Raw genomic sequence first — 15,128 nt, forward strand, 5'->3', positions numbered from 1 at the left:
CGTTCTGGCTCACGTCTCACGGCTTTGGCCGGCTGAGCTGGTCCAGACACCCACAATTCACTTGTCGCCAGCTGGTATTTTTTTATGCGTCCACAGTCTTTGAATATGTGGATCAATTATTATCGGTTTATCCGTTTTAAGTTTACTACAATTAATTAAAGAGAATTTTACACCAGAAGCGTTTCGCCTTTGTTGATAAAGTATCTTCTGTCGTCATTCTGCAAATTCGATGCATATGTTGTTCATCTTTTGTTGTTTTAGATTAAAAATAGCATTTCGTTTATAGAGTTGGTGTGCAATTTACCTTCGGTGTTTCTGTCTCTTTTTTACATATTCTCCAAACCACTGCTTCTTCCCTCTTTGTTAGCTAAGGAACTTCGTTACACATATACACTTGGCAGTGTTTTGCCTTTCTACACTTTTTATTACTCCGCATTTGCGTCATTTACGCTTCATCTCAATGTTTGGAATCGAACTGAAGTTACTTGTGTTCTCACGCACCACAATATTACAGCCGTTATGTCTCTTCGTTTGTTTTCGTGTAGGTTGAGAGCATTGTCAACTTGAGAACCAACAAATTTTTAATATAATTGGTGTGTTTATGTGTGTCCATGCGTGTGTGTGTGTGTGTGTGTGTGTGTGTGTGTGTGTGTGTGTGTGAGCGTGAGTTAATGCGCAAATGTATTGGATGTTCGACAGACATTTGAGACGAAATTGGGGGGGCGGGGGGGATGGTCGTGTATGAGAGATGTGGTTCGATTTTATTTTATGGGAGGCGATGGTAATTACAGGAAAGAAACTAGGAGGATTTGGGAGTGGTAAAAGGAGCTTGTGGTTATATGTGAATATTTAATGTTATATTAAGTGCTCAATCAATTTAAATTTTGTGGTTTGCAAGATTGTTCTGATCATTTACGAGTTGTCCCTTTTCTGTTATCGTTTTCTGGATGTAGCAGTTGCAAACAAACATGTGACAGTTTCACACTCAAGTGGTTTGAATTATACTAAACGAAAAGAATGCAAAAGGTTGCGATGGGTAATTCAAACAATACTGGAAAGAGAGAAACTTTCAGTGCTGAGAAGTAATCCCAAAAAGGAAACTACAAAGTTCATTTCTGGATCCAGTTGTATTCTTTATACGAAGGAGGGCTGAAAAGTAATGCTTCCAATTTTTTATGTGAAAATTCTTAAAGATCTTTAGATAAAACAAACGTTATTAACATTCTACATCTTTATTCTGCGCGTCCACACATCTGCAGCCCCCTGATGCTACGGCTCCGAACTCTAGTGTGTTACATGACAGTGTGTGACGCAAGTACGTCGGTGCGTGAGAAACTGCGTGCTGTAATCGAGTTTCGAATTCGAAGAGTTCGTCCACACATGGAGCACCGTCTCCTTCAACGACAGGTCACACGCGAGGGCAACGACATCTGCAACAATCTGACACAATGGATTTACTGTCATTGATCCTCCTTACAGTCCCGACTTGACCCCGTTTGATTTTCATCTGTTTCTAAATCTTAAAGAACACCTTCGAGGACTTCACTTTATAGTGATGACGCGTTGAAGCGGAGATGAGGTTGTGGCCCCGTCAACAAAGTCAAACATTCTACAGTGACGGTATCAACAAACTGGTCTCTCGTTGAGAGAATGTGTTCGTTGCCAGGGTGACTGTGTTGAGAAATAAATATGTGGACACGAAGAATAAAGATGAGAAATGTTAATAACGTTCTTTTCATTTAAAAAGCTGAAGAGAGTTAATATAAAAAATTCGCAGACACTGCTTGTCCTCGTATATATAAATGACCATCCACGTAATAGACACCCAGCAGAATTAGTGCATTTTCTGAAATGACAACATTTTAGGCCTTCATCAGTAATTATTACTTATTATCTCTTCAGTTTGCTGCCGGATACTAAAATCAGTTAGATTCAATATTTCGGCGATCCAACTGTTCGCCATCTTCAGGAGAACGCTGTTGATGCTGCTGAGTCCTCCGTTCTCAGGAGTCTCAGCAGCATCAGCAGCGTTCCCCTGAAGATGGCGAACAGTTGGATCGCCGAAATATTGAATCGAGTTGACTTTCAAGACGTATTACGCCTCGAAAGCATAAGAAGTAATTATTACTTATTTCTACTGTAGACCAATTTAAAACAATTCGGGAAGGTGAGAAGATTTTAGTGGCAGGGAATAAATGCTGAAAAAAGAATCGCAATGTTCGATTTAGGGTCCAGTCATATGTCTTACGTGCGCCAATGACCGTACATTTAACACGTTTAAAGCACAATTAGCACGATTTCTGGAATGACAACGCTTACGTCTTCAACTGTAATTATTACCTATTTCCACTACTGGTCCATTCCGTCTATCGTGCTATTTTAAAATAGACAAGAAGGGGTCGTATTTATATACAACATTGACAAAAGGGGTCAGAAATGACCAAATTACAGGCACTGACGGTTGGGCCACTAGACTGAATTAATAAAAACTTACATGATATGCATGTGCACGAATACGATTAGTATAAAAGCACTAACGGCGGGCATCACTATAGTTGTAAGTTTTATTTTTACTGGTGGCCGGATAACTTGTTAGCCATGCTATGTACACGTCAAATTTTTACTGATTATGTGTGTTGACGTAACCGCTAATACTTGTAATTTTGTCATTTTCTCCTGTTATGTCAGTGTTGTATGCAAATATGTTCCATTCTTTGGAGCTAATGCTTGAAAATGGTGTAATATCGAAAGCTGGCCAGGAAATAAGTAATAATTGCATTCGAAGGGGAAAAATGATGCTATTTCAGAAACATTGTACGACTGTGGTACCTGCCAGAACAAGAGTAATTACTACTTTTTCTAGACAACACAAGTTTTGAAATTACTGCTTTTAGAGAGAGAGCAACAGTAGGTGTTGACAATGTTCTTAAACATTTATTAAGTGGTTCTCTGAAAGACAACATTCCCTTACTTTTGAAAAGAAAATTCTGTATTCAGTTCTGAACAACAAACAATAACAGAAACACCTGAACAGGAGATAGTAAATAGAGTAGAATGTTCCCCATCTTTTTGGTGCTCATATTGATGAAAACTATATTACTGAGCTACTCATACAAGCAATTTAGCAGTTTTTGCTATTCGCAGAACTGCTTGTTCCAGAAAGAACCAGATCATCATCTTAAAATATTTGTCACATTTCCTCTCATCAGAGTCTTAAGGCATAATTTTTGGGGTAATCACTCAGAAAGACAACATTGTTTGCATTTAAATACTGTTTTCATCCACAATCATCTTGTAGGCACCTCTTTAAGCTTCAAAACGCACACCTCTTGAAGGACTTCGTCTTTTTAACAACTCCTTCACAATCTTTACATTAGTTAATGAAAGCCATTATAAATAATTCCCGAGAATTTGAGAAAAATAGTTATGTCCACAGTTACAAAACTAGAGAGGACAAAGAAAACTTTTGCTGCTCGTACCTACAGCTATCAGCGGCTCAAAAAGAGTTCAGTATGACAGATACAAATATCTTTGACCGTTGGCCCAGTAACGTAAAACATCTGAAAGGCGGAAAACGAAATTTTAAATACATTAAAAAAATAATTTCTTCTCTACAGTACTTTATAGTCTGTAGGCGAGTTGTAAATTATAATTTGATAGCATACATATAGATAAAATAACTCAATTTAAATGTACCGCTAATTACATGATTAGGATGAGGCTAAAACGTCATTCTTGTCAAACGGAAGTCAGTTCGCTATTTAATAACTTTTAAATGGCCAACAGGTAGCCACATTTCTCTTTTTTTCCATCGCTCTTCTGACTTGTTTGATGTGTTTCATCATGGCTTCCTTTCATGCGCCAACCTCTTCATCTAATAGAAAGAGTTACATCCAAGGTTCTCAATTATTTGTTGGATATATTCCAATCTACATCTCGACAGTGCATGTCCAAATACGTAGCTGACACAATTGACCATAGATCACATTGCGGAACATACAGCGCAACTCTCCTCTTACTGCATCAAGCGGAACAATGCGACATTGTTGTGGAGGTACGGTCGCTTTGCAATTATTAACGTTGACTATTAGTTTTAACATTGTTTCGCATCTGACACGATTATCGGACAGGAATCCAGGAAAACTGCTTCTCCTCCACGTTGAAACCATAGCTATTCAACTGATGCTGAAATTTAGTGTGAATGCAAAAGCTCACTATGCCAAGACCTGGGGAAGGAGTAAATCTAAACTAGGGTTTAGATGTTCTCACCGTGGAGTTGTTAGTACCCGTAAGGTAGCCAACTTAACAGCCTGATTTTCGGAGAAGAAATGTGTATGAGCGGCTGGCCAACACGGACTGGACACAGCAGGATGTTTCAATGTCGTCAACCTTTAAAATTTGTTTCGTGTCACGCAAAGAGTGCTAAATACTGATACTGACTAGGTGGCGATCGAGAATTTTTAATCAATGATTAAAGGAGTATCATACGAGGGTCACTCCAAACGAAATGCACATTATTTTTGTAGAAATAGTTTTCATTCTGCATGTATGAAAGTTTTACAGTGTGTAGATACATCCTTCCCGCTTGTTTTCAAACTTAGTTCAACCTGTTCCCGTGAGTGGCGCCGTCACAGCAGGTCTTCAAGATGGCTGCTACACTTTACGTTCGTCAGAAGCAAAGTGCTATCATAGAATTCCTGTGCTGTGAAAACGAGACAGTAGGAAACATCCACAAGATGTTGAAAAAGGTGTATGGAGATGCTGATGTCGATCGCAGTACAGTTAGTCGGTGGGCAAGCAGGTTACGTGATAAAAGCGGGCACGGCAATATTGAGGATTGTCCTCGCAGCGGCAGGCCTCGTACTGCGCACACTCCAGACAATGTGCAGAGAGTTAACGATTTCGTGACTGCTGACAGACGCATCACAGTGAATGAATTGTCACGCTACGTTGGGATAGGGGAAGGAAGTGTTAGCAGAATACTGAAAGTGTTGGCGCTAAAAACGGTTTGTGCCAGGTGGGTTCCCTGGACGTTGACAGTGGCTCACAAAGAAACAAGAAAAACGGTATGCAGCGAACTTTTGGAACAGTACGAGAATGGTGGAAATGAATTTCTTGGAAGAATTGTGACAGGCGATGAAACATGGCTCTATCATTTTGCACCAGAGACGAAGAGGCAATCAATGGAGTGGCATCATGCAAATTCACCCAAGAAAAAAACAATTCAAAACCATACCTTCTGCTGGAAAAGTTATGGCTATGGTGTTTTTCGATTCCGAAGGACTCTTGCTTGTGGACATCATATCAAGTGGAACCGCCATAAATTCTGATGCATATGTGACGGCACTGAAGAAACGTCAAGCTCTAGTGAGTCGTGTTCGACTACATGGACAAAGTCAGGATGTTTTGCTGTTTTATGACAATGCACGCCCACATGTCAGTCAAAAAACCATGGAAGCGATCACAAAACTCGGATGGACAACATTGAAACACCCGCCTTACAGTCCTGACCTGGCTCCATGTGACTATCATCTCTTTGGGAAACTGAAAGACTCTCTGCGTGGAACAAGGTTCGAGGATGATGACTCCATTGTGCACACTGCCAAACAGTGGCTCCAACAGGTTGGTCCAGAGTTTTACCGTGCGGGTATACATGCGCTGGTTCCAAGATGGCGTAAGGCAGTTGAGAGGGATGGAAATTATGCGGAGAAATGAAAATATTGTTCCTAAAGGATGTATCTACACACTGTAAAACTTTCAAACATGTAGAATAAAAGATGGATTTTAAAAAAATAGTGTGCATTTCTTTTGGAGTGATCCTCGTAGAATATATTGAATTAAATAAAACTCATGAACGTGGTCCTTTTGATAAATTTCTTCGCGTGTGAGTGCACAATCTCGACGTAAGCTGACAGTAGGATCAGTCCACTGTCTGTCGCGAATGTCAGATATCACTTTCTGAGTAGACTTTCGCGAAACCGTGAAACGTTCCATCTGGACGTACCCTGGAGATTCCATGGTATCGCACGAAATCGCACTGGCGGCCGTGGCCAGAATCCATGTACTTTTTGACGATGTGCAGCGTGCGAGATACACTGTTCAGTCGTATTGATGTGACCGCCTGTCAAAAACCTTAATAGCGATCTCTTGCAACGTGAGAGACGCGCAGAAAGAGTGTCAGTGATGTTCTGGAAGGTACAGACAGGGATGTGGAGCCACGCCGACTCCATTGCCGTGCCCGGCTGCGCTACGTTTCTCGGATGAGGATCCATGGTGCGAACAGCCGGATCGAGATGGTCCCACAGATTCACGCTTGGATTTAGTTCCGGAAAGTTTTGGGGCCAGAGCAGTACGGTGCTCTTCGAACCACGCACTTACACTGCGAGCTGTTCAGAACTTTGCGTTGTCTTGCTGGTAGATGCCATCAAGCCGAAAAACAAACTGTCTGTAGGGGTGTACATGGTTCCCAAGGACAGATGCACGCTTGTGTTGACCCATTGTGCCTTCCGGACCAGCGAGACCACCCAGGGAATGCCACGAAACCGTTCTCCAGGCCATAACAGGGCGTTTACTTTTAGACGTTTTACGCTGTACACACCAAAGGCCATGTATCCGATAGAGAATGAAATGTGATTCATCTAAAAACGCTTATTGTCCACTCAGTGGACGGTACTGGCGTCGCCGCTAAACTGCGCCCGCTGCGGAGATCCGCACGCAATACACGTTCGCTGAACGGCCGTTGACGAGACACTATTGATAACCCCTTGGTTGTCCGCCCCTTGCAGCTGAGTAGTCAGCGCGACGGGATGTCATACCTAACGGGCCGGGTTCGATTCCCGGCTGGGTAGGAGATTTTCTCTGCTCAGGGACTGGGTGTTGTGTTGTCCTTATCATCATCCTTTCACCCCCATCGAGAGGCAAGTTGCCGAAGTGGCGTCAACTCGAAAGACTTGCACCAGGCGAACGGTCTACCCGACGGGAAGCCCTAGCCACACGGCATTTCCAGACCCCTTGTTTCATGTGGTCGATCAGTTGCTCAACAGTTGCACTTCTGTTCACCTATACACGTCTCCGCGTCCGTAGTGAACCCTTGTCATGTATGGCCCGTGCTGCAACACAGTCTCCTCGCCGGCGGTTTGGATAGCGCTATTTTGCCATGCACGGTATACTCCAGCCACGGCGGCAAACGACTGCACTTTTTTCTGCGTCCCCCCGACACGCTTTATATACCCTCCACTGCCAGTGCTGCTACCTGCCGTCTGTGAGTGGTTATTGCACGCTGGCGTCGAACATAGTCGGTGGTCACATTAATGTGACTGGATAGTGTAATTTCGTGACCTAACCTGCTTCGCAGGTTAAATGGAAACGTTCATTGGTGGACCCGCATGAATTCTTTGCTCTGCTTCACCATCAGATCAGTCTAAAAACGAGGGTCGCCAGCTTCGATTTGATCCACGTGATGCAGTAAAACTTCTCACACCACAAAAACCTTGGAGCAACCAAACTGCTTTCAGAAAGGTTCCGAGACACGACCACTGGAATGGAATATATGCTCTGCCTCCAGCTGAATACTAGCAAGTCCCGCCGAAAATCACAACAACGAAACACCAATACAGTTCAAAGGAAACAGGAAAATAGGTACAAAGAAAATCTTCACTCTCAAGATGGGTGTTGTTGTACCACGTCAAAGTATAAAATGAAATACTTTAAAATACATACACTATAAAACCGACTTTTCGGCCGCATACAACGACCTTCCTCAGAGCTAGATTTCTTTCACTTCAGCAATGGTTTACTTATTTACAAAAATGGCTCTGAGCACTATGGGACTTAACTTCTGAGGTCATCAGTCCCCTAGAACTTAGAACTGCGTAAACGTAACTAACATAAGGACATCACACACATCCATGCCCGATGCAGGATTCGAACCTGCGACCGTACGGTCGATCGGTTCCAGACTGTAGCGCCTAGAACCACTCGGCCACCCCAGCCGGCTTACTTATTTACAGCAAATAATCGGTATCAATATTTAATTAACTTCATTGCTCCTGGAATATATAAGGGGAAGTCAAGTAAATTGAGACAGATGGAAAAAAGTAAGAAAATTGTTTATTATTGCAAGAATAATGTGTTTCTGATTAAGAGTGTATTTCTATTACTTGCACTCGCCTTATGTAATTTATTTGTGTACTCGGGACTAATTTCACAGCTTGCTGTTTCAGTTGAAGCCTTTTGGGCGTTATTATTTAATTTGGACGGCACTTAAAACAGTTCAAATAATATTTCTCTGAAGCTTATATTCCATAGTATTTTATAATTGCCCATTGGTTGTTTTGATTTGCTGGGCTTACAGGTGTCAGCTGATGTGTTGACTAAATGCTTAATAAAGATTGATGATTGGTATTTCCTTGGAACACGGATTAAACATTTTCTGTCTGTTTTAGCAAGAGCTGAATCCACACCCTGGTTTATTAAAAATGGCTCTGAGCACAATGGGACTTAACTTCTGAGGTCATCAGTCCCCTAGAACTTAGAACTACTTAAACCTAACTAACCTAAGGACATCACAAACACCCATGCCCGAGGCAGGATTCGAACCTGCGACCGTAGCGGTCGCGCAGTTCCAGGCTGTAGCGGCTAGAACCGCTCGGCCACCCCGGCCGGCCCCTGGTTTATTCAATATGTTTGAGACAAAAGTTCTACGTAATGTTACGAGGCCGTCCTGAAAAGAATTGTGTCCGAATTTCTTATCTGAAAACTCGAAGATCTTCTTAAATAAAACAAACTGTATTAACATTCTACATCTTTATTCTTCATGTCTACATTTTGCAGCCCTCTGCCACTAGCAGGCTCAGAGTTAAGTAACGTAACTACGTCGGTGCGTGAGAAAAAGCATGCTGTAATCCAGTTTCGAAATCAAAGAGCTCGTCCACACATAGAACACACTCACCTTGAGCATAGCAATGCCAGAACACAAACGAAAGGTGCGCCATCTGCAAGAATTCAACGCTTTGCGTTCACTGTTATCGACTATCGTCCCTACAGTTCCGAACAGGCCCCACCCGATTTTCCACTGTTTCCAAAACTTAAAAATACTTTCGAGGAGGTCACTTTGATAGTGATGAAGCGGTGCAAGCAGAGGTAATGTTGTGGCTCCGACAATGAAACCAAACATTCTGCAGTCACGTTATCAACAAACTGGTCTCTCGTTATGAGAAATGTGTTCGTCACCAGGGAAACTATGTTGACAAATAAATATGGAGACATAAAGAATAAACAAGTAGAATGTGGATAACGTTTGTTTTATTTAAAAAGCTTAAAGAGTTCTCTCACAAAAAAATCGGAGGTATTACTTTCTAGTATGCCCTCGTATCGAGCTAAACCTCGGCTCAAAGTTTTTCAATTTGCAAATATAAAATATTTTGCTTGTTTTGCTATATTCATTTAGGTCTGTTCCATTTCATGTGTTTAAAAGAAAAAGAAAGATACTTTTATACTACTTCTTAAATAAAGTGTTTCGTGGGTGACGTGTTATGTTTTTGTGCACTGGCACCTTACCACTCCCACCTCTTCACTTGCTGAAACATTTCAGTATATGTATCGTAGTATTCACCTAATGGGTGACTGAGTTGCAATTGCATTGTTCATGGAATATCGAACGAAAGAAGGGATGAAGAAGAGAGAGAAATATCAGGTGTCGGTACATAAGCAACTCATTTCGAATAGGGGCACCGAGCTTTGGCTCTGCAAACACTCTTCAGTGGTTTCCTAACAACATAACTGTCTCAGCTTCTGCGGGAGAGAGAGAGAGAGAGAGAGAGACAGACAGAGATCAGAGCCACGCGCAACGACAGCAGATGCAAACCAGAGGCCGCTTGCGCGGATAATCAGGCGGAACGGCGCAGTAAAACTCGCTTAACTGACGGTGATGTCAGATTTTAAATGCCGCCGGCGGCCGAGTCAACTGAGATGTGGTCCCCTGGAGGAGTTATGTCAGCGGCGCGTCAGCTCCAATCAGCAGGCCGGTCGCCGCCTGGCCCGTCGTAAAGTCACCCATTAGAGCCCGGCCGAGCGCCTGCGCCTTTGAACAGATTCTTTCACAGATCTGAATATACTGCCTCTCGTCACGTGTATTCTTGCCCATGATGGCTCCCGTGGTGTTAAGTGGCAATGACGCCTAGCTTAGAGTATCCCGTTACGTCTAATTACTGTCAACGCGGGACTTTGCAGCTTCGGGGCAATATCGTTACGCCTTGCTAAGGAGTTTGCTCTTGAGTTGTCTTTGCTCCTTTTTGGTGCTCTCAAATGAGCGAACATCGTATATTAAGGGGAAAAAAAACAAACACTTATTTTATTTATTTTCCTATTAGCTGCGCAGACAACGTTGTCTGGGCATGTGTTTATTCTAATCTTCTGTAAGTCCATCTCCCTCCCCCTCTGCCCATCTCCTCACTCCCCTCTCTCTGTCCACTTCCTTCTCCCCGTCTCCCTGTTCATCTCCTCCTCTAGCCTTTTCTGTCTATTTCCTCCTCTTTCTTCTCTATGTCCCTCTCCTCCTCTTTCTCTGTCCATCCATTCCTTTCCCCTCTCTCTGTCCATCTCCTCCTTTTCCCCTTTTTCTGACCATTTCCTCCCCCCCCCCCTCCCTCTCTGCTTCTCTCTTCCTTATCTTTCTCGCGGTCGCGTTATCGCTTCCCCAGCACAGGATCCCGGGTTCGATTCCCGGCGGGGTCAGGGATTTTCTCTGCCTCGTGATGACTGGGTGTTGTGTGATGTCCTTAGGTTAGTTAGGTTTAAGTAGTTCTAAGTTCTAGGGGACTGATGACCATAGATGTTAAGTCCCATAGTACTCAGAGCCATTTGAACCATTTGAATCCTCCCTATCAGTGCTCATTTCCTCCTTCCCCCCTGCTGTCTGCCCTCCCCCTCCTTATTCTCTCTCTACGTTATTACTATCACCCCAACAGGACAGTAGAGGTTCTTATCTAGCAGTATTTATTTCGAGATTGCAACTAATATGTGTACCAAAAAAATGACTTTTAAACACATGAAATGTAACAGATCTAAATGAATATAGCAAAACAAGCAAAATATTTAATATTTGCAAATTGAAAAACTTTCAGCTGAGATTTACCTTGATACGAGGGCATGCTGGAAAGTAATACCTCCGATTTTTTTATGAGAAAACTTTTAAGCTTTTTAAATAAAACAAACGTTATTCACATTCTACTTGCTTATTCTTCATATCTACATATTTATTTATCAACATAGTTACCCTGGTGACGAACACATTTCTCATAATGAGAGACCACTTTGTTGATACCGTGACTGCAGAATGTTTGATTTCATTGACGGAGCCACAACGGTACCTCTGTTTGCACCGCTTCATCACTACCAAAGTGACGTCCTCGAAAGTGTTTCCTAAGTGCAAGTCTTATTTCAGTCGACGCCATACTGGACGACTTGCGCGCTGGCGATTAGGATGAAATTATGATGAGGACAACACAACACCCAGTCCCCGAGCGGAGAAAAGCTCCAACCCGGCCGGGATTCGAACCCGGGCCCGCTTGCATTGGAGGCGAGCACGCTGCGATCCAGCTAAGCAGTCGGACTATCTGTACCAAATTTTATGGAAATCGTTCCAAGAGCTTAGGATGAGCTTCTTGCCCCTTTCTTTGCCTACGTGCGCACATGTCAAATATATTTCACATATATTTAACATATAACACGTATTTGTACACATATTTCACCTGTATCTCTAGCTAATTACATTCTGCAGTTAGATTTTCACGTTGTATCTCCTGAACTACGTGGTGACAATCGTGTAATTTTGCAGGTACCTTCAGTGGTATATGTGATTACTGTCTGCGAAATGTGTTGTGAATCGAGTTAATAAGACAGGAGTAATAAATTAAAAGTCATGCTTCATTCTACTGTTTTACTGCGCGAACAGCGAAAATGTAATAAACCATAAACCTTTTTCCTTTCATCATTTTGTGGTAGTAGTCAGCGAGAAAAAGTTTCGTAAAGACTTGAAATTATGTTTGTCACAAGTCTCTAAATGCTCTGATTCTCAAAGACTGGATGACTTAAAGTATTCGTATTCGTATTCGCGCGTCGTTGGCTACACTGCTCTTTCACCCCCATCCCTTTGGTAGATAGGTGGACCTTATCCCTGATTTCCAGACAGTAAGTGATATATACACCAAGTTTCGTTGAAATCCTAATAAGAGGATATGTGTAACATACATATATAAGTACATCCGTTTTTATAACATGTCCGACATGATATCCCTCGAACATTTATGGAATATAATCGAGATGTCAGTTCGTGCACAAAATACTGCACCATAGTTACGGACGGCTGTAGAGGCGGCGTGGCTCAATATTTCTGCAGGGGACTTCCAAAGACTTGTTGAGTCCACGCCAGGTCGGGCTGCTGCACGACGATGGGCAAAAAGGAGGTTCGAAATGGTGTTATAAAGTATTCCATCACGTTTGTCACCTCAGTTACTATTAACATGATAAACAAGGACATAACATTACATTTTATGTAATTAGTATCATTTTTTACGTTTAATACGAAAATGTGCAAAACCGGTTCCGCCAAGTTTTGTTAAATTATGTATCAGTTAACGAAACAATATCTTTGATAACACTGTATGTCACTTAAACCTCTTTGTCTCAAATGATATCGTTGTACTTCTGCTTGTTAGCACTAGGCGGGAAGAATGGTTGTATGATGGAGTGTTGGGAAGACGATTGTATAAAATTGTAATGTTTAGCTGTGAAAAGAAGAGTCTTGTGGATCCTTTTGTGGGACATATCTTATGAAGCAGTTGTCTACGAGTTAAGTAACTGTTTCATTTGGAATTTAACGAATCATTAACACGACAAACCTAGAACTAGTGTGTTTCTTTGTACAACCAAACCCCGAGACCTAAAAAGAAGACAACGAGAGCAACAGCAAGACAATCACCTAAGTAAAAATTTATATTTCAGTAAGTGAATAAGCTTTTCAATGAAGTTTCTTTATAAAAATGTCGAAAGTCGGTTCAGTGGACACGTCGCTGTATAGAGGTAATTGAAATGGCGTGTGACTCTTATCACTCCACTACCTGACCCGCTTTGTTCAGAGAAGATGTAGTTATAGAGGACTCGGGGAAGCCTTATAAAACTGTTTGTTAGCTCTACTTTAGCTTTACACTCATTGGTGTATTCGAGGTAACATGCTCTTGTCCTCCTCCAATTTGAAAACTGATTTATTCATACAAATTTTGAGTAACCTATTATTTACTGTGGAATCGGAACTAGGGCGCGCTTATCTATGGATTAACCGGTTCGGAAACAAAAACAGAAAATAGTTGTTGCCCAGGGTGATGAATCGACATTTGACCGATCGAATAGGTATAATGATGTGGTACTTACGACTTTAGAGCCGTACTGATAAGTGCTGGGTTCAAATTCCTATCCAGCCATTCTGAATTAAGTCTTCTGTGCATATCCCAAACCACTTCCGCCGAATGCTGGCGTGGCTGCCACTTCTTCCAGTGATCTCCAGCTGAACTTCAAGACGCAGACGACGACAGCGACGCGACATTGAACTGTAACTTTCCCTCCACGCGATGACTTTCCTGTCACAGTCGAAAGACTCGGACACGTCCACAGTGAAGTGTCACCTAGCCCCGCGCCTACAACAGAGGCGTGGCGAGGCACCTGGCGCTGCCGGTGGGTGCCCTTTAACTCCCGCGATGTAAAACTCCAGCGGGCCATAAAACGGGGCGGGCGCGCAGGAAAAGAATGTTATTGGGAAGCCCCTAAAACAAGGGCGGGGCGGTGGCCGGTGGCCGGGCCTCGCCGCAGCTGTAACTTTTAATTCCCTGGGCAGCTGGCCGCCCTGGCCCTTCCATCCTTGCAAGTTATTCTGTTTTTGTTTTAAAAGCGTGATTGGATAGACGCGGCCGCGGTCCCCGGGCGCCCAATAAAAACTGTGGGAATGGGCCTCGGAGCAGCCATAATGCCCGTACTAATGCCCTCGCCGAATTAACCGTAGGGACGCGCCGGCGGCGCCGTAATTAGCGGGGGACCGGTGCACAAATCAGGGGGGCGGCGGGGGCGGTCGGGGCGGCGGGGGCGGCGGGGGCGGCGGGCGGCTCCCGAGGGAACACTCGCGGGCCCTATCTGCGCTCCGCCGGCTCCGCAGCCAGAGCCAGGGCTGCACGGAAGGGAAGAGGGCCGCCAGGGAGGCTGCAACACCCGTGCGGCGCCGGCGCCGGCGCCCGAGGGGATGCCCGGGCGAAACACGTGGAGTACACTGCCGTTGCTGCCGAGGACATCGTAGCGCTGCTGAAGATGGCAGTGTTTGTATTAATGATGGTAGTTGTACATTAAAAAACAATGAGACAGCTGCCACTTCTGTGGTTCTGATGATAATGGTGATAACAATAACGATCGTGCTGAGGAAGGTGTTGGTGTATTGATAGTGGTGGTGGTGGTGACGGCGGCGGTGCTAGTTGGTGACGATGAATATTTTGGTAGTGGATGTGGTGACAATGACGATCGTAATGAGAATGATAACTGTGAAAACAATAGTAACTATAATTATGGTTGTGTTGGTGTCATCGGGGTGATGTTAGTGCCAATGATCATGGTCACTGTGGTAGTTGAACTTTGTTGTGCTTGATCATGGCAGTGATGACGATGATGATGACGATAAAGCTTGTGTTTATTTACTGTGGCAGTGGTGATTGTATGATCGGAAATGACGATAGTGATGGTGGTGGTGGACCTGATGGTATTTGGTGTTGGTGAATATTTTGATGATAATGCTGGTGGTGCAATTATTATTGTTATGATGATGATGGCGGTTCTGCTAATGGTTGTGCTTCTGTTGTGGTGGCATGGTCGTGGTATTAATGTCAGTGGTACTGCTGGGAGCAATTGTGACGATATTAATGATAGTGATGGTATTGTTGCTAATTACAATACATGTAATAATTATGACAACAATAATGATAACTCTGTCCTTCATTGTAGTGGTGGCTTGGTGGTGATGTTAGTGTGAATGACAGTGGTGATGTATCATTTGTACTCATGATGGTGGTGGTGATAAATCTGTAAGGAGAATA

The 15,128-nt window shown here is 43.3% G+C and overlaps 1 protein-coding gene across 1 annotated transcript in view; it reads left to right on the forward strand.

Moving 5' to 3' along the window:
• Nucleotides 1-14,391, forward strand: part of LOC126252558 (spidroin-1-like) — a 77,899-nt gene extending 63,508 nt beyond the window's left edge. Inside the window, exon 3 of the mRNA XM_049953459.1 lies at nt 14,080-14,391. Coding sequence (XP_049809416.1) covers nt 14,080-14,391 — 312 coding nt within the window. The remainder of the gene's footprint in view (nt 1-14,079) is intronic.
• The last annotated feature ends 737 nt before the right edge of the window (nt 14,392-15,128 follow it).

This window comes from Schistocerca nitens, chromosome 4 (assembly GCF_023898315.1).
Source record: "Schistocerca nitens isolate TAMUIC-IGC-003100 chromosome 4, iqSchNite1.1, whole genome shotgun sequence".
NCBI lineage: Eukaryota > Metazoa > Arthropoda > Insecta > Orthoptera > Acrididae > Schistocerca > Schistocerca nitens.